The sequence below is a fragment of the Choloepus didactylus genome, chromosome 22, assembly GCF_015220235.1.
Source record: "Choloepus didactylus isolate mChoDid1 chromosome 22, mChoDid1.pri, whole genome shotgun sequence".
NCBI classification, from domain to species: Eukaryota; Metazoa; Chordata; class Mammalia; order Pilosa; family Megalonychidae; genus Choloepus; species Choloepus didactylus.
Window position 1 is genome coordinate 2876033 of NC_051328.1, and position 21524 is coordinate 2897556.

Sequence of the window (21524 nt, forward strand, 5' to 3'; positions counted from 1 at the left end):
GCAAAGGGGAATTTGTGTAATGTATGCAGGCAGGGATTTGGTAGTTCTTAATTTCACCCTCAACTGACTGTCATGAGATGTCAAAAGTATTATTTTCTCTGGAGATAAAAGCCAATCCTCAGGCTTAAATTTTCTTATGACCTTTAACTGATTTCTGCACCAAAAGAAACAAAACCAATCAAGCCAAATGGGACTGAATTGTCAGTGGAAGGGTATAAAATGGAGGGATATAGGGAAGTTTTCTAGATCAACTAGTAGAGTAATTTTCCTTAGCAATTTTTGTAAAGATTCCTAAGGTAGCAGGGAAAAGTGAAGCTTCCAAGTGATACTGTAATTAACCCTAAACTATGGAAATGCTAAAGCAGTTGGGATACATTTAAGGAAATTATGTAAATATGCGAAGAAGTGTCATGATTTCTTTTATGGCAGTTATAGTGATCTATACCTCAAGTCTTGAATTTAAGAAAGTTTCGAGTTGGTGTATGTAACATACTCTCTTCTCCCTACCTGTGCAAACTAAATCCCCTTCGCCTCTCACCCCACTTACTCTGGAGTTTGAGCTCTGCGTATGTCCAGGACCTGAGACGGAAACCACAATGAAGACTGACCACAACATGAAAGGGAAGAAGCGAGCAGCACCTCATTTTTGTTGCTGATGAGGTGACTCTGGGTCACCTACTTCCTACACTCCTCTTTTTCTCTCAAGGCCCACGGCTAGAGAAATGAAATGATCAGGGGATCTGGGGTTGTGTGACTTATCGAAATTCATGATTATTCGTATCTTGCCACTCTGGAAATTCTGGGTGCCTCTGGCACTTATCCCTTGGCATGTGTCAACATTTCTCTTTCCCTGGAAGAATCCACATAATCTTGGAAATTCCACATACATTTTCAGTACTTTTCATTTCCCTGTCACCCTTTCTCATTCTTGATGCAGCCATATATGTGTACATCTGGGCACATATACTATCACATATATTTAGAAGTAGGAGGGTAATACGGTATAAAAGGAGACTTAGGGTCATTGTATGCTCTGTAGTCTCACAAATAAGCTCTGAAGTGACTTTGGCTAGTTAATTTACCTATCTAAGCCTCAGATTCTTCGTCTGAAAAATAGATGTAATGATAATAGGTCTTAACTGGAAAGGCTGTTGTGAATAATAGGCTTAGTCCTTGGCAAAAAGTAAACCCTCAGTAAATGTTATCTCTTATTGTTATTGTTAATGAAGTACTGATAATACTAATGGAGTATGAAGGAATTGGACTAAATGACCTCTAGAGGGGATCTCGAGAAGACCAAGAAGAGGCATGAACTAACCCAGAAGTGTTGAAGCATCAGCCTGGAAAGATAGCGGTCTTGCTCTCCTGCCTTCTAAGGCATACCAAATAATGAGCTGAGTGGAGCTGAGTGCCTCTGGTAGCAGTTGGCTGTTTTATAATCATGCCATCTCCTTTGAAGCATATGAGTCTTAGTTAATATTGCTTACATTATCTAGAATACACCGCCTCCACCTTCATACCCACACACATGCGTACTCTGAACCTTTCCTAATTCTACCCATCTTTGCCTTACGCCCAGTTTTCCCAGGAAGCTTTCATAGATCACTCAGCCATAACTCTGAAATCACCTTTTGGTGATTTCAGAGTTACGCATTCTGGTTCCGAGGTATGAACATACTCCCAATATTGTACTAAACCTAAGTTTCTCATCCTTGGCTGCACATAAAACAACAACAACAAAAAAAAAAAAAAAAAAAAAAAAAACACTGACTCTATCCCAGACATTCTTACTTAATTGTTCTAGACAGAGGTCTTGGCATTGAAATTTTTCAAAACTCCCTAGGAATTCTATGTGCAGCCAAGGATGCGAACCACTGCTCTAAGCACAATTAATTATTGACCTTGTTTAGACCATATCTGTTTCCAGCAGAGTTATACACGCTTGCTGAGTTGACTGTTTCTTGATTATTTCAGATAGAAATACAGACAAATAATGTCTTATTCCTTTAGCCATACAGATGTCACACTTCCCCATCATTGGAACTCAGGTTCCCATGACAGGTTAGGTAGAATCATCTCCTAGTGCATTTACTAGGACAAAAACAATCATAGAAACTCAGTTCAAGGGTGAAGTTTGAGCTGTCAGTCATAAAATATGCTCTTCAGAGAATGTCTGTATACTATGGCATCATTGTAATGATTTCAGGAAATAAATGAAAATTAAATATCCAAAAATAAATATGTATATAAAACATCCTTTCATGTTCCTGTCTTTAATTGGGGAAATCAAAGTAAAAATAAGCTGAGGCCAAAATCAGACGATGATGACTAGAAACTGCTCATGTTATGCGAAGTGTTCAAAGTAGACATATCTTTCTTTCTTTGAAATTTACAGGCCTAAAATTAATGTGTCTGATGATTTAAAGTAGGTGATAATTAATTTCATGTGTGGGCTCTCCTAGGTGATTTTTTTTAAAACTCACTTCTGAATGAGGAATATCTGTCCATGGCCTTGAGTGAATTTTATCCTCCTGAAAATCTTGGCCAAAATGCCTGAAACGTGGTGTATTTTTGTATGAGGGCAGCCAAACAATATGATTAACTAATCTTTGATCTTACTGTTAAAATATAGTAACAATATGAGATTATTTTTCCCTTGGGCATATGTTTTAGAAGCTGGAATGGAAAACTGAGATCTGAACAAATAATTTGATGTATTTAGATACAGAAGCCGTTTATTTATGGCCAGAAAATAGACGTTGACTGTTTACATTAAATAATGGAAGTAATTGCCAAATTTGCCATTTCACTTCATTATTTATAAATTATCCTACTTGTATCTTTTAAAAATCCAATTTAAGGCAGACAAATTTGGCATGTAATTAGTTTTATTAATTATTGACATGAGAATAAATTATAACTCCTATTGTTTTATGTATTCTTAGGCTCCCAATACATTATACCCATTCCTTTTGTTTTGTTTTAACCACCCTGCTTGCTCCTGTTTCCCCAAAATTTCAGATCCTAGCTCTGGCCTCCAGCTTCCTCATGAAGTGCCAAGCCTTTCTATTTGTTTTTTTCTGTTAACTTTAGAGGTTCGTTATCATTAGTGTTCTTTCATCTAAGCCATTCGCTTGGTACTTAGTCATGTACTGCCATTTTTTTTTTTTTTTAGATAATCATGTTGTTCAGGACTGTTTATTACCTGGATCAGCTCCTTGAGAGCAAAGGTTAAGTTTGATCTTGTTTGCCTTCCTCCAAGGAAAGAGCACAGTATATTTTGCCAATGGCAGCAACTGCATAAAGCTTTGCTCAACAAGTAAGATGGGAAGTCAGTACTCTCAAATAACAGAAGGAACAGTTTAGCCTTAATCTGGTTGAGAGAGCTCCACTACTATCCTGTTCATTTATTAATTCACTTGTCAGAGTTGAAAGAGGTAAAAAATGCCAATGAAAAATAATTCTATTTTGTGCCTTAATATTTAGTTACAAACATGGGTTTAACAAGAAAAATATCCATCTGGTGAGTCTGATATTTTGATGTAGGGCCTAGTGCTACTAGATTTTGAAGTTTCAGGCTAGGTGATTGATTGAAGATAGTTTAGTTTCTGGGTGAACGCATCTTTGAAGTAGCTGAATTGGGGTGAGATTTAAAAGGCAATATTGATGCTGCATGAAATTTATGATACTTCTCTTCTCCCTTTCCCCACATATTTTTCTGAGTATTTTCTTCTAATGGAAGTAATCATTGTATTCCCATTTCATTCTCTGTATTTGCAAAATATTTAGCTCCCCAGTAAAAGAACAAATCCATGTTTACTTACATCTTTGTTGTTGAATATAGGATATATTCATGGCTAAATGGTAAACGTTTTTTTCAACTGGGTTAGCAGACCAATTGACATTTCCTTTTACAGCTGTCTTTTTTCAAAATTTTGGGTCTTAGTTGAAAGATATGTTTTTCAGTAGTTGTTAATATATAAGCTTCTGTGTCAGAAACTTCGTTTTCAAATCTTTGCCCTATTAAATTAAGGCTTAGTATCCTTTTCAATAAAATGAGGATAATAATATCTACATGTAGGGCTTAAATAACATAATCCTTGTGAAGCGTAAGGCACAGTGCCTGACACATAGTGAATATTAGCTGTTGTTATTTGAATGATTGTTCTTTGAATTCTTCCTGTCTTCATATTTTAATTAGTTTACATACGTAATTCGAGATTGTACCTAATTTTAATAGGATCATATAATCAACATTCTTTATCAGGAATGTGTGATTCAGATTTTGTGAATCAGAATTCATTCCTCCTTTATTCCTTGTCAAAAATTTTAGCTAGACTATTTGTCATTAATTGGTTGGTTATTTTGTAAATCAAAACATTTTGATTTACAAGAAAACCAAGATAGAAATAGGAAAAAAATTAAATATTTTATGTTTATAAAGTGAATATGTTTGTTGTAGGAAATTTTTTAAATACTGAAAGTATAAAAAAAGACAATGAAAATATTCTGTAATCCCACTCTCAAATGTAACCGTTAGTACTCTTGTGAAATTCCTTACCCTCAAAATGCCAAGTGTTCTATAGGTCCTTTTTCCTTACCTTAGGAAGTGTTTTTCTCTTTCTCATTGCAGGGCTGTTCTTGGTCAGTTATATTTGTGGATCTCGATGCTCACAATCGAAACAGGCAAACGTTGTGCTCATTGTTGCCTAGAGAATCAAGATCTCACGTGAGATGTTTTTGTAATAAAATAATGAGAACTATCATTTATGATTGTTATGTAGTTTTGTTTTCTTTTCCAAGAAAATGTTCTAAAAGTTTAGCGGATATCCAGAGAGATCATAAATATTGCCCCTCATTTCCCTGGCCTGTAGTTGTCTGACTGAAGAAATGAGCAGGATTATGGACAAAGCCAGAGTTTTATTCCTTGAGTCTTTTGTAAAACAGTAGAAAAGTGGACATATTCTTTGGAGGTAGCAACATATTCTACCAAAAGGAATCTTTTTTGTCCTAGGACAAAAAAAAATTTTTTTTCATGATGTATATTTCTTTTGAATAAAATTGTCATTTTCCTTGTTTTCTCCCATTCATTTCACTTTTTTTTCTTTCTCTGATAAATTTTTGTATGCCCAAGGTATCTGGTTACGAATCTTTCTAGTAGTTATCTGTGGCTCTATTCTTAGAAAACACCCACAATTCTATAATTTTAATTATTTAGAATAACTTTTTTTATATAGATAATGCAACTCGATGATAAAAGTGAAACAAAAGCCACAAATAAGCAAAAAATAATAATATAATACCCATCTATTATTCTATCATTCAGAGTTAATCTTAGGATGATAACCTTTGGGTCTATATATTTCCACAAGTTTTATGCATACATATAATATTTTACAAAATTAGAACGATAGTGTTTATAATGCTTGTTAACCTAGTGCTATGAATGAACAACATCATGCTTCCATATCAGTAAACATGTTTCTACAATATAAATTTTAAATACTCAACTAATTGTTGCACATTAGATTGTTTTCTGTGTGTATTTCAGTATTTTAAATAAATAATAACATTGTTATATCAAACTAAGTTATGATGACTCGTTAAAGTTTTATACATTGCCGTAATATTTTGAAATTTGAGTTCAGTGTTGAATCTTGAAAACACTTTATTGATGAATAAAGTTTTATCTCTTCTGTAAGGTTCTCTAAAATGTGCCATATAAACATATATCTGTCCCTTAGAGCAGAGAATCACATTGTCATTTAGATAACTTTATTGACTTTTCCTCTCCATGATTCTCCTTGGGCTTCGTTTATCATGTCTCTGTAGCGCTTACATTCTGTTCTTTTTCTTATTGCCCCCAGAACACAGATGCTGCTCTGCTCCCCTGCATCAGTTATCCTGCATTTGCCCTGGATGATGAAGCTCTGTTTAGCCAGACCCTTGATAAAGTGGTTAGAAAACTAAAAGGAAAATATGGATTTAAGCGTTTCTTGAGAGATGGGTATAGAACATCATTGGAAGATCCTAATAGACGCTACTATAAACCAGCTGAAATTAAGGTATCCAAACACCTCCTACATTAGCAGCATAGCAGAGGGGTCAAAGCAGATTCAGGAGGCAGACTTCTTGAGTCTGAATTCTGGCTCTGCCATTTACTAGCTTTGTGGCCATGGGCAAGTTAATTAACCTCTCTGTGTTTAATATTCTTCATTGGTAAAATTATCATAGTACCTACCTCATGAGGTTCTTATGAGTATTAAGTCAGCTAATATATATAAAAGTGCTTTGAGCAGTGCTTAGCATATAGTAAGTGTTAACTCATTTCTAGTGAGAATCATTTGCTCATATTGGGCCATATTGATTCACTGGGTGAATAATTTTTCTATTGCATTTTCAGGCCTTTGCCTGCCTGCTCCAAATACCTATTGTGATCCAAATTTCAATCTGTTAAGGAAATACTTTTATTAAAACTGATATTTCTTCCCCTCTTCCTTTTTCTGTTTCATCTAGACACTTCCCTTTGCAATGTAGCCCTCTATGTTTTACTTTTAAATTATTTATATTTCAAATATACATATACACAACTGTGTGCAGGTTCATATTAACTGTTTTTAAGCCTTACAGAAATATGTAACCTACCTGCCCACCCCCACCAAATAATAATAATAATAATGATTAGAAGCATACATGCATATTGCTGAAGACTGCTTTAGTGGGATAGGTTGAAAATTATTTTGATAAGCATGGGTCATAGCTTTGACTTACTCATTGAGGAAAGGTCACATCCTTTTCCTCAGGAATCTCTATAGAAAATGTATAGACAACATTGTACCTTATAATTTGGCAATTAGCATACCACTTTTAAAATTCAGTATGCACTTAGTTTTGCAGGACAGCTAGACAAGCTATTTATCATTTCATTTAATTTCACAGCCAACTACCATTTAGGAGCATTAGGAACTATTTTATTGTTTGCATTTTAGGGATTTTATTGCAGTCCGTTAGGTTGGGCAAAACACCTTCAGATGTTTGCTTTCTATTCATTTTTTGTGCACTTATATTCATTTTTTTGTGCTGATTTACAGCATTTATGTTTGAACTGAGCAGTTACCACCCTGCATATTTTCAACTTCGGATCAACCCAGCAGATCGCTACTTTTTTAAGTGCTGCTGCAAGGAAAGCCAACAACAGCATAGATAGTTGCCACCCACAAATCAGGACATCCATCTCAGTTCAGTTCTCATCTCTGCTTTCACTGCTTGTCAGTCTTGCTATGTGACCCTGCTAGGAACTCCCCTTAAAAGCTTTTCTATGGGAGGTTTGATTGTTAATCCTGCCCTTCCTCCCTAACCACTCAGGCACACGCCCCTCATTCAGGGCAGACAGCACCAACAACACACCCAAATTAAGTGCACCAATTGGACCCCAAAAGAATCAGATCCCCACATAACACAAAGTTGGGGAGAACTGACTTGAGAGGAATGAGTGACTCACGGACGCCATCTGCTGGTTAGTTAGAGAAAGTGTATGTCACCAAACTGCAATTCTAACAAATTAAAGATAAAGTAAAGCAAATGCCAAGAGGCCAAAAACAACAGAAAATCTTAAAGCACATGATAAAACCAGACGACATGGAGAACCCGAACCCAAACACTCAAATCAAAAGATCTGAAGACACACAGTTCCTGGCAGAATTAATCAAAGAACTACAGACAGGCAAAGAGAGCATGGAACGGGATATAAAAGACTTGAAGAAGAGCATGGCACAGAATATGAAAGACATAAAAAAGACCCTAGAAGAGCATAAAGAAGATATTGCAAGAGTAAATAAAAAAATAGAAGAGATCTTATGGAAATTAAAAAAACTGTAGGCCAAATTAAAAAGACTCTGGATACTCATAATACAAGATTAGAGGAAGTTGAACAACTACTCAACCGTTTCCTCAAGGAGCACAGAACAGAAAATGAAAGAACAAAAGAAAGAATGGGGAAAAAAATTGAAAAAATCGAAATGGATCTCAGGGATATGATAGATAAAATAAAATGTCCGAATTTAAGACTCATTGGTGTCCCAGAAGGGGAAGAGAAGGGTAAAGGTCTAGAAAGAGTATTCAAAGAAATTGTTGGGGAAAACTTCCCCAACCTTCTACACAACGTAAATACACAAAGCATAAATGCTCAGCAAACTCCAAATAGAATAAATTCAAACAAACCCACTCTAAGACATATTCTGATCAGACTCTCAAATACTGAAGAGAAGGAGCAAGTTCTGAAAGCAGCAAGAGAAAAGCAATTCACCACATACAAAGGAAACAGCATAAGACTAAGTAGTGACTTCTCAGTGGCCATCATGGAGATGAGAAGGCAGTGGCATGACATATTTAAAATTCTGAGAGAGGAAAATTTCCAACCAAGAATACTTTATCCAGCAAAACTCTTCTTCAAATTTGAGGGAGAGCTTAAATTTTTCACAGACAAACAAATGCTGAGAGAGTTTGCTAATAAAAGACCTGCCCTACTTCAGATACTAAAGCGAGCCCTACCGACAGAGAAACAAAGGAATGAAAGAGAGATATAGAGACTTTTAACAGACATATATAGAATATTACATCCCAGGTCACTGGGACACACGTTCTTCACTAGTGATCACGGATCTTTCTGCAGAATGGACTGTATGCGGGGACATGAAAACAAGCCTCAATAAAATAAAAAGTATAAAAATGAATTTGTTCAAAGAACATTCTCTGCCTACAATGGAATACAAACAGAAATCAATAACCATCAGAGACTTGGAGAATTCACAAACACCTGAAAGATAAAAATGAGGGGGAGATGAAAACATTCCCGGACAATCAAAAGCTGAGGAACTTCATCACCAGTAGATCAGTCCGAAGCAGGCTGAAAGGAAGGGACACTAAACAATTGACTGAAACCACATGAAGAAATAAAGATTTCCAGTAAAGATCACACAGTAGTTATAAAGACCAATACTACTGTATGGTTGATTTATAACTCCACTATTTACTTCCTACAGGATCTATAATACATAAACTGTAATGATAAATCGGTGGTTTTGGACTCAGTGTAAAATATGTAATTCTTGACAAGAACTACATAAAGGTGGGGGAATGGAGGAGTATAGGAACACAGTTTACATGTCCTATTGAAGTTAAGTTGGTTTCAAAGAAAAACAAGACTGTTATAGATTTAAGAGGTTAAATTTAAGCCCCATGGTAAACACAAAGAAAGTATCAAAGAATATGACCATGGAGATGAAAAGTAGAGTAGGGGTTCCAAGAAGTGGGGGAAGGGGTAATGGGGAGTTAAGAAATGAGAGTAGGGGTTTTGGTTTGGGGTGAAGGGAAACTTCTAGAAATGGATGGTCGGAAGGTGATAGCATTGCAACATTCTAAATGTAATTAATCCCACTAAGGGAATGCTAGGGAGGGGTGGAATAGGAAGATTTAGGCTATATATATCTTTCCAAAATTGAAAAAAAAAAGACAGTCTAAATAGATGACAGTTAAATGCCAAGGATGATCCTGGACGGGATCTGAGGCTGGAGGAGAGGAGGCTCAAAGGGACACAGCTGGGACACAAGGAAAAAAAAAAAATGAAATATAGAATGTAAGCTTTATATCAAGGTTGAATTTCTTGAACTTCTTAGCTATGTTTAATGAGATTGCATAAAATAATGTTCTTGTCCATGGGAAAGGTATATGTGAATTATATTGCCTGTTCAAAGATATGTGCAGCTTGCTCCCATATGTTCAGAAGATAGAGCAATAGATAATGGGTGTTAGAGAGGGAGGGAGGGAGGGAGAGAAGGAGGGAAAGAAAGAGCAGTGTGACAGGATCTTAAAGGTGATGGATCAGGGTATCTGGGGAAGGGGGTCAGGGTATGATGGAATTCTATGTAGGGGGTTTGTACTGTTTTTACAACTGTTCCTGTAAGATTGAACTTATTTCAAAATAAAATTTATTAATAATAAAAAAAAAAGCTTTTCTAGCCTTCTCCCATTTCTACTCATGTTCTCAGACTTTGCTTCTTATTTACTACTTGAAAGCCTTTCACTTCATATGCCTCACCCACTGCATCTATCCTTCATCCATGCTTACTTTTATCTCTCTTATCTCATGGAATGTGCTGCCCTTCATTCTAAGGTTAACCTTCTATCATATGCCACATCTTGTTCTCTTTTCATTCCCTGGGACTGTTATCATTTGTTTTCTTCTCTGATAGAATTAGGTCCATCTCTATCTTTTTGTCTTTTTTCTCCTCATCTTCTTCACTCTGCCTTCCCTCTTTCTTGCTCCCCAAGTTCATATCACCTTCTTTCCTTCAGCATAAATACTTTGATGTTCAAAAAAACTAAAACCCTTCCTCAACCCCTGTTCCTGTCTGCTTCCCATCCCTTGTCTCTTTACAGCCCCACTTCTTAAAAGCATGGTCTGTACTTGGTGTCTCTCCTTGTTTGCTTACACCCACACCTATCCCTTATAATCTGCTTCTTTGATTACTCTCAGTAGTGGCTGTGCTGGCTTCAGTCAGTTTTGGTCATTGAGTCATTGTGACCTTTCCTGACCTTATTTCATTGAATTTCTCCTTGGCATTTGAGTATCTTGACTGAGTACTCTTTCTTGAAATGTTCTCCATTTCTTGTGATTCTCTCTCTTCCTAGTTTTCTGCTTACTTCTCTCTCTGTCCTGCTGAATCTCCTTTACAGGTGCCTCATCTTCTACATCCTGTTAAACATTGCTCTTTTCCTGGATTCCATCTCCAACCATATTCTCTTTTCATGCTCTCCTGCACTGTACCCAGAGCTTTAGCTGTCACTGTTAACTCTAGATCTCTATTCCTTACCCATCTCTCTCCCCCTGAGTGCCCTACCCACATATCCAGCTGCTTATTGGATGTCTTCATTTGGATGCCCTACAATTCATGTTGTCCTCTGTACAAGCCCCAAACCTCAGAATCATTCTAGGTTCTTCATTCTCATTCACTCCTTTTATCAGTCAATAAGTGTGGCAGACTTAACCTCCTTAAAATCTTAGAAATCTGTCCCTTCCTCTCTATTACTTCTTGGTTTAGGCCAGTGATTCATAATCAAGGGAAATTTTGCCCCCCAGGGGACATTTGGCAATGTCTGGAAACATTTTTGGTTGTTACAACTTGGTGAATGCTACTGGCATTTGTAGAGTAAAGATCAGGGATGCTGCTAAACATCCAGCAATGTACAGGACACCCCTCCACAGAAAAGAATTATTTGGCCCAAAATGTCAGTAGAGTCAATGTTGAGAAACCCTAGTTTGGCTATCATCATTTCTCTTTGGATTGTTCCAGCAGCCCTCTAGTTAGTCTCCTTATTCTTTATCCTACCACTCTCCTCAATACTTCCAACAGTCCAGTCTAGCAAGTAAATCTAATGCATAAATCATAATCCTACTCAGTATTACCAGTGGTTCCCTGTCACTTATAGATCATTCTTAATCTCTTAGCATGACTATCAATGTCCTTCCTGATCTAACTGCTCTGACCCACCTTTTGGGCTTTAGCTTTCATTACTATCTCCTTGCTTGTTCCAGAAATACTGAATTGCTGGTCTTTAACTTACTTTGTATTTCCATGCATCTATGGTTTGCATCACCCCAGTAAATTCCATCAGGCATTAGCCAAAGCATCTGCTTACCTATAAACCTTTCCCTGACCCCATAGTCAGAGTCAGGTGTTTCTTTCATTCCTTTTATACCTGCTATACCATTTGTAGACATTTCACACTGTACTGCAGTTGTTCATTTGCATGCCTGCCTACCCACTACACTGCACCCAAGGGCAGTTTCTCTGTTTTTGTCACCATAGCCTTCTGTCTATCTGATGTCGAGCTTTAGCAAGTACTCAGTAAATGTTTATTGAATGGATGGATTCGTATTTGATGGATTGAATGAATGAGCTTTTGAATAACAAGAGTCCCAAGTAATTTAAAAAGCAAAAAAGAACAACCCTATTGTAAATTAATACTAAATTATAAAAACGTTGTTTCATGAATTGTAACAAATGAACCACAGTAAGGCAAGGTGTTGTTAATAGGGTGGGAACATTTTGTATTTTATGCATGATTTCTCTGTAAACCTACAACTTCTCTAATTAAAAAAAAAAATCAGTGAAGCTATTTATAAAATCAGTGCAATTTAAACTATTACTGTAAATAAACCTTTTACATATATCCTAAGCAAAATTGTTCTACTTTGTTAATGAAAATTTAATTTTAATGCAGGTTTTATTTTATGTTTTAGTTGTTTGATGGCATTGAATGTGAATTTCCCATATTTTTTCTTTACATGATGATTGATGGTAAGTGAGCTTTTCTCTGAAATTTAAACTATGTGTGATATAAGTGGTTTAAAGAAGAGCAGAAATGAAATATGACTGCTTTCAGCTAGCAAAATAGACTTCACTTCAGTGATGTTAACTACTCTGCATCTTTATATACTATTCTTCTGCTTTCTGACGGGATTAAAGAACTTTTAAAATACTTTAGAATATTTTTAAAATAATACTAATATGTTAGCCATATTTATAAAGAAAAAATTGTTGTGAATAGAAATTGTGCATGACGTGAATATCTATAACAGTCAAAAATAATGAAATTTTAAACAATTAAAACTTCAGTTTTTAATTCTAAATGCTAATATGACCTTTTGAAATCAATTTCTTAGAAATATACATACTTACATTACTTTTTTCAATTTAAATTTTAGCACTTACATCGAAAATTAAAATAAGTATTTCTAGGCAAAAAGACTTTCCTAAGGCATAATTCCTGAAATGTTTTTGAATTCAACTGCTATTGGATTTTATATTTTAGGAGTTTTTAGAGGGAATCCCAAACAAGTAAAGGAATATCAGGATCTTCTGACTCCAGTACTTCATCAAACCACCGAAGGTATAATTCTGTTGTTTTCTCAAGAAATTCTTCCTTAATGTTCCTTTGAAATGTGTAAATGATTCCATTTTAAAGCATGGCAATTTATATTAAATTTAAAAAATAAATGGTGCTTGGGGTGAAATTAGAAAGAATGATGTCTATTAATTAGGCAGAGGTCCTTTGTAACCGCTTCACTCTGTGTAGCGTGACCATGATATCAAGTGACCAACTTTTATCTAAGTGACCAAAAATGTTATTCTCTGGTATGTGCTGCCCCATTCAAAGGGCCACCTGGAGAAGCTCTGCCCTGGTCCAAAGGTACTGCCATATCTGAAAACATTCTGGCTTCCTCTTTGGAGTTGTTTCTAGGGTCCTTAGCATATTATTTTGAATGTCTTCAGTGATGCTAAAATATCATCTTTTGGGTCAAAAAATGCCATATTTTAGAAATGGTCAAAAAAGCCCAGTCTTATGAATAAAAGTATATTGGTTTTGGTCAAACACCAACAAGGACTGAGAAAGAACATCAACCTGTTTTTCTGTATGACTGAAAAACTAATTCTCAAAGGAATTCCAAAGGAGACATTCTAGATATCTTGGGGTTTAGAAATATTAATAGAATAAGAATATAGTCTCCTAACTTTTTTATCTGAAAGTTGAGAATTATGGTGAATTTGTGAAAAAAATTAATTGCCTTGTGGACACAAGGCACAAACTAACAATTGCAATAACTTCATTATGACTTCATTATCTTACATAAAGTTTATGATATTCTTTGGTGTTTCCCACAAATATCTCAGCATAAATAGTTCATATTATGTGCTCATCCTTTACAACACTTACAAATTTTAAAGTTGTAAAATGTTTATGGGTGAAGAATAAATTCCAAAAAAATACTAATTTTTGAAAAGCAATTATTTATATCATCTTTATGTTCCAAATGATCACTTCTCCAATATGAGAAATATGTAATGAACTTTGTAATGAATTTATATTTGAAATTCTTTGAATCATATCTTTTTGTATTCACTGGCAGAATATTGATACATATGAGGTAATAGTTTAATGTACCAGCCTTTAGACTTCATCAAGCTCAGAGAGTAAAATTCAACATACTCTCTGTGGATCATAGACTTTTATAGTGATTATAGACACAGACGTCACTATTGATTGGTACATGAAGAAATAAGTGACATTTTAGAGAAATATGTGCAATTTTATTAGGAAAATTAAGTTTACCAGGTGCTAGTGTTACAAAAGTCTTCTGTAATAGTCTGCTAGAATGTTGCTTTTTTCCCTTTTATAAATCATGCATAAAGATCCTGCTCTTTAAATAGTAATTTTTAGGTTCCACCAAGGAAAATTTGTATTTGTATTGGTCACAGAAGATTTTTTTCCCTCTTCAATGATATTGAATGATAGATGAGGTACTTTATATTTAAATGGAGATTTCTTTGCTTTAAGCAATGGTTCAAAGTTATAATCATTTACGATTATACAGGATATATCATTTGTGAAGCTTCCATAGACTAATCCTATTAAAATAGCCTCTTCTATGGCTGTAAATATTTGCATACTCTGTATTTATTGGTTCATTTAAAGGTTTTAAAATTACATGTTGTTAAAGGAGATTATGTACTCATTGTTGACCGAAGCTTAACATATGTTGTTCAGTTAGTGTTTCAATGTCAAACACTTTTTTATGTGTTTTCCACTGGCAATTTCTGAAAGAACCCAGAATATCCAATATCAAATCTGATATGGCCTTTCTTTCTCCCTGCTTTCTACTGTTACAGTTTCTTGAAGGGAAATTTGGGGGAGGGCAATAATTTATTATATTTTAAATATTTATTTTTTAAACTCCACAGGATATCCTGTCATACCAAAGTATTATTATGTGCCAGCTGACTTTGTAGAAAATGAAAAAAGAAACCCTGGTAGTCAAAAGCGATTTCCTAGTAATTGTGGCCGTGATGGAAAATTATTTCTTTGGGGACAAGCTCTTTATATCATTGCAAAACTCCTGGGTAAGTGGAGATGTTTGAAAACATTTTCTTCCTTGTTATCAAGCTGTTAGAAATGAGTATGTCCTTGCTAGCATTTTTCTTGGATTTGGGTGCTGCTTCATGCTTCTAAGATGTCTTTGGGGGATTTTCTTACTTTGTAAAGGTGTTTTAGTGTGTCTGTTTCACTAAATGATGATGGACAGTTTCTGGGAAGAAAGTCAAATAGGGTACCATTGCAATCATTTAGAGGGCTGTATCCAGCTTAAAGGATAGGCTCTCTCAGAAGGTTTTGGTAATTTTTTAGTTACCTTCATACAATATAGTAAAACTCTGATGTAATATAACAGTCATGCTTGGTCATAGCTTTAGTAAAACACTTGCCAAAAGGAATTGATTATCTGAAAGTTCTCTTCTTTCCAAAAAATACACATTGGCAATTTTCTGTTAGCTGGGTGCTTATTGGTACTATTCATAATTCTTTGAAGAATTATTTTTTTCAGCTTTTTCTACAACTTCAGCTGAATTAGAGAACTCCTTAGGCATGTTAAAATAAAGTCTGGTTTTCTGAATACAAAAAGCATTCTGCATCTTACTGTACCATTATTTGCAAAAAATTTCAGATATCCTTAGCATTTCCACCAAAAGGGTTATCATTTTAGAGTCAGAATTCTTTTACGGCAAGCAGATTAGAACTAACAGATTAGAAACAAACTAATTGTAAATACTGTAAATACTGTAACTGAACTAAAAGATCTTACTGTATGAAATACTATTATTATCTTTATGGTATCTAACATTACTACATAAATGCTAAATTTGTGCTATAAGAGTAATCATCTTTAGTTTATTTTTGTTCATTCCATTAAGTAATGATCTTTCAGAAGTTAGATTTCCAGTTGCAGCATGTAAGAGCATACAGAAACTAACAAAAGCAGAGATAATTAAGTTAATGCTCTTTTAATTTGCTCCCTTTTTTATTTCATTTTCTGGTTCTCTATATTTACTTAATGATAATTTAAGAAACTGTAGAAAAATTTTCTTGCAGCTTTTTGAAAAAGAGCTGATGTTATTTATACTGGATTTGCTTTTAATTTTAATTTTTCCAAAGGGGGGAATATATATACGTATACATATATATATATATGTATATGTATATATATACATATACGTGTATATATATATACACACACACATATACATATACACATATATATATATATATATTTATAAGTAGCTTTCTTAGAATTAAGCCAAGTTGAAAGAGTTGTCTCTAATTAGAGTATGTTATTTCCATCTCGCTAGCAAGAATACAATTAACTTTGTTGATACAGTTAAATAAAACATATTTAATTAGGTCAGCTGCTGACCTATGTAATGGCAAGAATTTAACATTAGATAAGTTATTTACTTCACTTGGAAATTATGAAAGCATGATAAAATTTTTCTGTGGTTCTGAAACTGAAAACTTGCACTTGGGATCTGGGGTTTGAGATCTAAATCTTCTTCATCCTGCCTTTTGCTATATATCCAGAGTGGAATTAGTAAACAAAAAGAGTCCTGTTTCAGCAAAACCTCTGGATAAAACTGACAAGGCTAATGAACTTGGAATACAGAAGTGACTACACCTACATAAGCAAATTGAACTTTAAAAAAAGAAAAAGATTGAGAGCAGTATCAATCAGTAAAAAAGCCTCGGGTCTTCCTTACTCCAAAATAAATTAGCAGATCTTGAATATAGGTATCATTTTTCTTAACATTAAGACGAAGAGTGAACAGAAATAGTCCAGGTCGTGCCTTCATCTCTGTGTCATGACCAAAGAGATGAAATATGCAGGGCTGCCTTAACAGAAAGGGTCAGTTTTTCTTTTCCTTGCTGAACTTCTAAAAAGGGATAAAGAACACTCAGAAGGTGAGTTGCAAACTATGAAACCACATACATATCTTCTACTGAAAAATGAGGTGCTGTGTATTCGTTAGCATTCTGGCCCAGATATGTGTCTGTGGTTAACAACTCACTGGTTAAGATAAATAAGCTCTTAGAAGATGAATTATTTAATTGCTCATAACTGTTGTCTGCTTCCCTCAGGAACAATCAAACTTCTGTGGATTTTTTAAGATTCCAAACACATTTACTAACAGTCTTATTTATTCATTAAAGGAGCCTCAATTGTATAACTGCTTGACAACATTTTGTGGGTAGTTAATTGCAGTTACTATTTTTACATGAAAATAATTGAACAGTGAATCTTTAAAATATTGTGTGATACATGACTTTCACGAATTCTGTTGGCTACCATTTAGGAGATAGTATTTGTGAAAATATGTTCCAAAGATCTTGTCAACCAGGCAACTTAGGATGCTCATAGGTCCTCTTACAGATACACCGAAAGCCGCAAAATTCACCACAAGAAGGAAATGCTTTCCATATTAACAATTCACCTATTCTTAGACCCAGCAGTTATTTGTAGAGTGCTTACTCTGTACTAGTCCACCTGATACCAAGTTGCTTTACTGCAAGGAGGGAATGGGAACTTGGAAATAGTTCTCTCTCTCTGAGGTCAGCCTAGTTAATCTGATGTACTACTTCCTAATTCCATTGTTTGTAACTAAGATGAATCTATTTGCATCTAAAGATAGAAAAGCCACTGATTCATCTTTTGATCCTAATGCTTTTTAGAGTTAAATTCAGTGACCAAGTGCCCCCTAGTTTGCATAAGGACATAATTAACTGCAGTCTTGATTTTCATTGGTCTGTTGACTTTAAAGGCAGTAGACTCTTTACACAGTAATAGTATATGGTTCTGTTACTGATAAAGATAAAATGAATAGATTAGAATGTAAATATATATTCCTACATTGTGATTGCTAAGAGATTTCCCAGATTGTTTCCCAGAAATAGCACTACTAATATCTACCCTTAAAATGTGTCACATTCTGTGCTTTGCCTTTTAAAAACATAATTCTCTTAACTTCTCTATGAGATTGGTACTGTAAGTCATAGGTGAGGAAGGGAGGCCTTAGAAGAGTTTAGCAACTCACCAGAATCACACAGCTGATGACTGACAGAGACTTTACCAATTTATTGAGGAGTCTACAGGGTGCTTGTGTCACCTGTACCCTCTTTGCCATTAATTATTCTCATTAAAAACAAAACAAAAAACTTTGCTACCCTGGTTATGTGTTAAATTGCATTGTGCTTTCATTTAGAATAAAAATTGAAAACGTTTCTTAGTCATATATGTCTTCTGTGAATTGTTCCAGTTATTTGCTTTGTTTTATGATTTTTCTTATCAGTCTTCCTGAACATCTTGTATATTAAATGTACTAAACTTTTCTGTTACCTTCCTAGTTTGTTTGCCTCTAAATTTTGCTTATGCTGTTGCTGATGAACAAAATTTACACTCTTTAGGCACTCGGATCTATCAGTGTTTTCCTAATTTTTGTCATGGCTTTTAATCTTAGAATGTCCATCCCAGTTAATCAATTGACTGTAATTTGTATATTTCGTCTGGTTAGTTATGTTTTTGTTTTTTTTAATAATGCTTAGATTTTTTTTGTTATAAGATATGATCTTGAGTCTACAATTTCTTTTTTTCTGAATAGCTCATTTCTTAATACATGTGTTATTAATACGTGTTACTGTAGCTGAGAATCAGTTAGGCTTTTAAGCATGAATTTTTGCCCTAAGTAAATTACCTGCTAGGCCTGTTTTAGTGTGTCCTGTGTAATTTTGGTGTCATCGTAAAAAGAATTATTTGCTCCATTAACTTTCCTTTAAATTGTCGTTTCATTAAAGAAAGAACAATACTTCTTAATGTTTTCTTTTTCCCCTCAACATTACTGTTTAAGATAAACCTTTGTCAGCATAAAAATGCAAGTATTAATGAACCTAATCTTGTTGGCTAAAGATTTAAAGTCCGCTGTCCTTATTTATAGAAATGATTGATTAGCTTAGAGGTTTGGTATTGTACTGTAAAATGCATTTATCTTTCTTTTTGTATTTTCATTGTAAACATTCTGTAGTTGATCAGATGGAAGTTCTTTCAGGTTTATCACTTCACAGAAAACCTGTGCTGTGGATTCCGCACGCTGAGGAAGTTTGTTTTAGCCTCCTGACTGATAAGAATCAATGCAGTGAAAAAATAAATGTGTTTCACCATATGGAAGTTAATGATTATGGCAGTTAATATTTCTTTATTTGTCAACTCCACCATTCATTTTTTGTTTAATGTCTGTTGATTGCCAGACATGTGCCAGGTGCTATGCTATGGTACTGGGATATAGCCATGAATTTTACAAGCATACAGTCCATGGAGTTATAAATGAACATGTTGGTATAAGTTAGAACAACAAGCAAAATTTAAAGATATGGCACAAAGAGAGAACTGAGAAGGAAAAGCAAAGAAATAAGCTTTCAAAAGATTTTGGTTAACCTTTTGATTCATATCGGGTTTTTTTTTTTTATTTTATTTTATTTTTTGTGTGGAATATAACATATTACATAGAAGTCATAATTTTCAAAGTGTGATTTAACAAGTAGTTAGAGAGCAAATTTCAAAGAATGTATGGGTTACAGATCCACAATTCCAGTTATTCATTATTGTGACAGGTAACATATATGCAGAAAGGTGATAACTCAAACTACAATTTAACAAGCAGTTATAAAGGAAATTTCAAAGAACATTATGGGTTACAGTACCATAGTTTCAGTTATTTGCTTATTGTAAAATATAACATGTATACAGAAAGCTGATAACTTTCAAAATACAATTTAACAAGTAGTTACAGAGCAAATTTCAAAGAATGTTATGGGTTATAGTTCCACCATTTCAGTTCTCTCCTTGTAGCTCTTCTGATACCCTAGCAACTAAGAAAAAAATTATGTTCAGATTCAGTATTTATAATCCTTTTTTAAGTTCTATCTTGTCTGTTGCTACCCCTTCCTCTAGTTTAATCACTTTCCGTATCTTCAGGGATGTCTAGGCAGTGACCACCCTACCTCGTTCATTTGAAACTGGGTGTTGACATTATTGGAAAGGGGGACACATCTGGTTGACCTTCTTGAACAGGCTGTTGCCTCTGGGTTTGGGGACTTATCTGGCATCCTCCATAAGATTTGTGGAGGATTTAAGTTTCTGGAAAATAATCTTAGTGAGGGAAACGTTCATAGAATCTCAGATATGGACCAGGTTATTCTTTAGGGTTTTCAGGACTACTGTTGATTTGGGCTTGTCATACTGTGGTCATTTGGCGTATCTAGCTAAAGCTTGCATAGGAGTAACATTCACGACAGCCTCTTGGTTGTATTTGAAATTTCTTAGTCTCTGAACCCTTATTTTATTGCCTTTCTTTTCGCCCTTTCGGTCAAAAAGGAATTCTCAATCCCTTGATGCCAGGGTCAGGTTCATTCCTGGAATCCATGTCCTATATCGCCAGGGAGATCACCTGGGTATCCTGTCCCAAGTCGAGGGGAGGGTGATGAATTTATTTAAGCAGTTGGGCTTAGAGAGAGAGGAAGGCCACATCTGAGCAACAAAAGAGGTTCTCTGGAGGTGACTCCTAGGCATAATTGTAGGTGGGCATAGCCTCCCCTTTACAGCCATAAGTTTCACAAGAGCAAGCCTGAAGATCAAGGGCTTGACTTACTAAGTAGGGGGTTCCTAATTTCAAATTTTTATGTTCTGTCCAAGATAAACAATCAGTGTCTCACATTATTTTCACTTAGTGGTACAATCATCATCACTCTCCATTTTAATCAATTCTCATGACCCAAAACACCCCAAAGCTATCAGCTCTTAATTATTTATCACTAATATTTGTGTTGTACTAGTAAGGTATTTCTATTAATTATAGTCCCTGGTATGCAACAGGTAGTTTTACCACTCTGTTGTTAACTCTTTGTACCAGTGTCAGACCTTAGAAGTATATCACATAAGCACTTATTTGTATTTGTAGTGCTAATCTATGGGATACATGCCTTAAACAACTCTGTTCAATCATAATTGCCTTCAGTGCAGCTCTGAAATTTATAATCCCATTAATGAAGAATGATCATCACTATCATTCCCACACCTTTAAATTCACCCTCATTCCCTCATTAACATATCGGAACATATTAGGTTATCATTCCCTCTTCACTATCTTCTCTATCTCTAGGTCCCCTCTATTCTACAGTATAAGGCACTGATTTCACATTGTTCAGGGAGCTCATAGTAGTGTAACATACAATATATCTCCTTTTGTGTCTGACATATTTCATTCAGCATTATGTGTTCAAGCTGTATCCATGTTCCCATATGTTTCAGGACCTCATTCCTTCTTACTGCTGCATAATATTCCATCGTATGGATATACCACAGTTTGTTTATCCACTCGTCCATTGAAGCATAATTGGATTGTTTCCATCTCTTGGCAATTATGAACAATGTAGCTGTGAACATCAGTGTGCAAATGTCTGTTCTTGTCACTACTTTCAGATCTTCTGGGTATATACCGAGAAGTAGAATTGCTGAATTGTAGGGTAACTCGATATCTGGTTTTCTGAGGAACCGCCAAACTGTCTTCTGCACTGGCTGTACCATTAAA

At 34.9% G+C, this 21524-nt stretch overlaps 1 protein-coding gene across 10 annotated transcripts in view; it reads left to right on the plus strand.

The window, feature by feature from the left end:
• The window catches only part of PHKB (phosphorylase kinase regulatory subunit beta), a 276301-nt gene that overhangs the window by 141896 nt on the left and 112881 nt on the right, over positions 1-21524 (plus strand). For all 10 annotated transcript variants that reach the window (XR_005213751.1, XM_037815495.1, XM_037815494.1 and 7 more), the window contains 5 exons: positions 4634-4729; positions 5868-6065; positions 12302-12359; positions 12874-12951; positions 14802-14960. Coding sequence is in view for 9 of the 10 variants with exons in the window: in XM_037815495.1 (XP_037671423.1) it covers positions 4634-4729; positions 5868-6065; positions 12302-12359; positions 12874-12951; positions 14802-14960 (589 nt within the window). In the remaining variant the exon portion in view is untranslated. The remainder of the gene's footprint in view (positions 1-4633; positions 4730-5867; positions 6066-12301; positions 12360-12873; positions 12952-14801; positions 14961-21524) is intronic.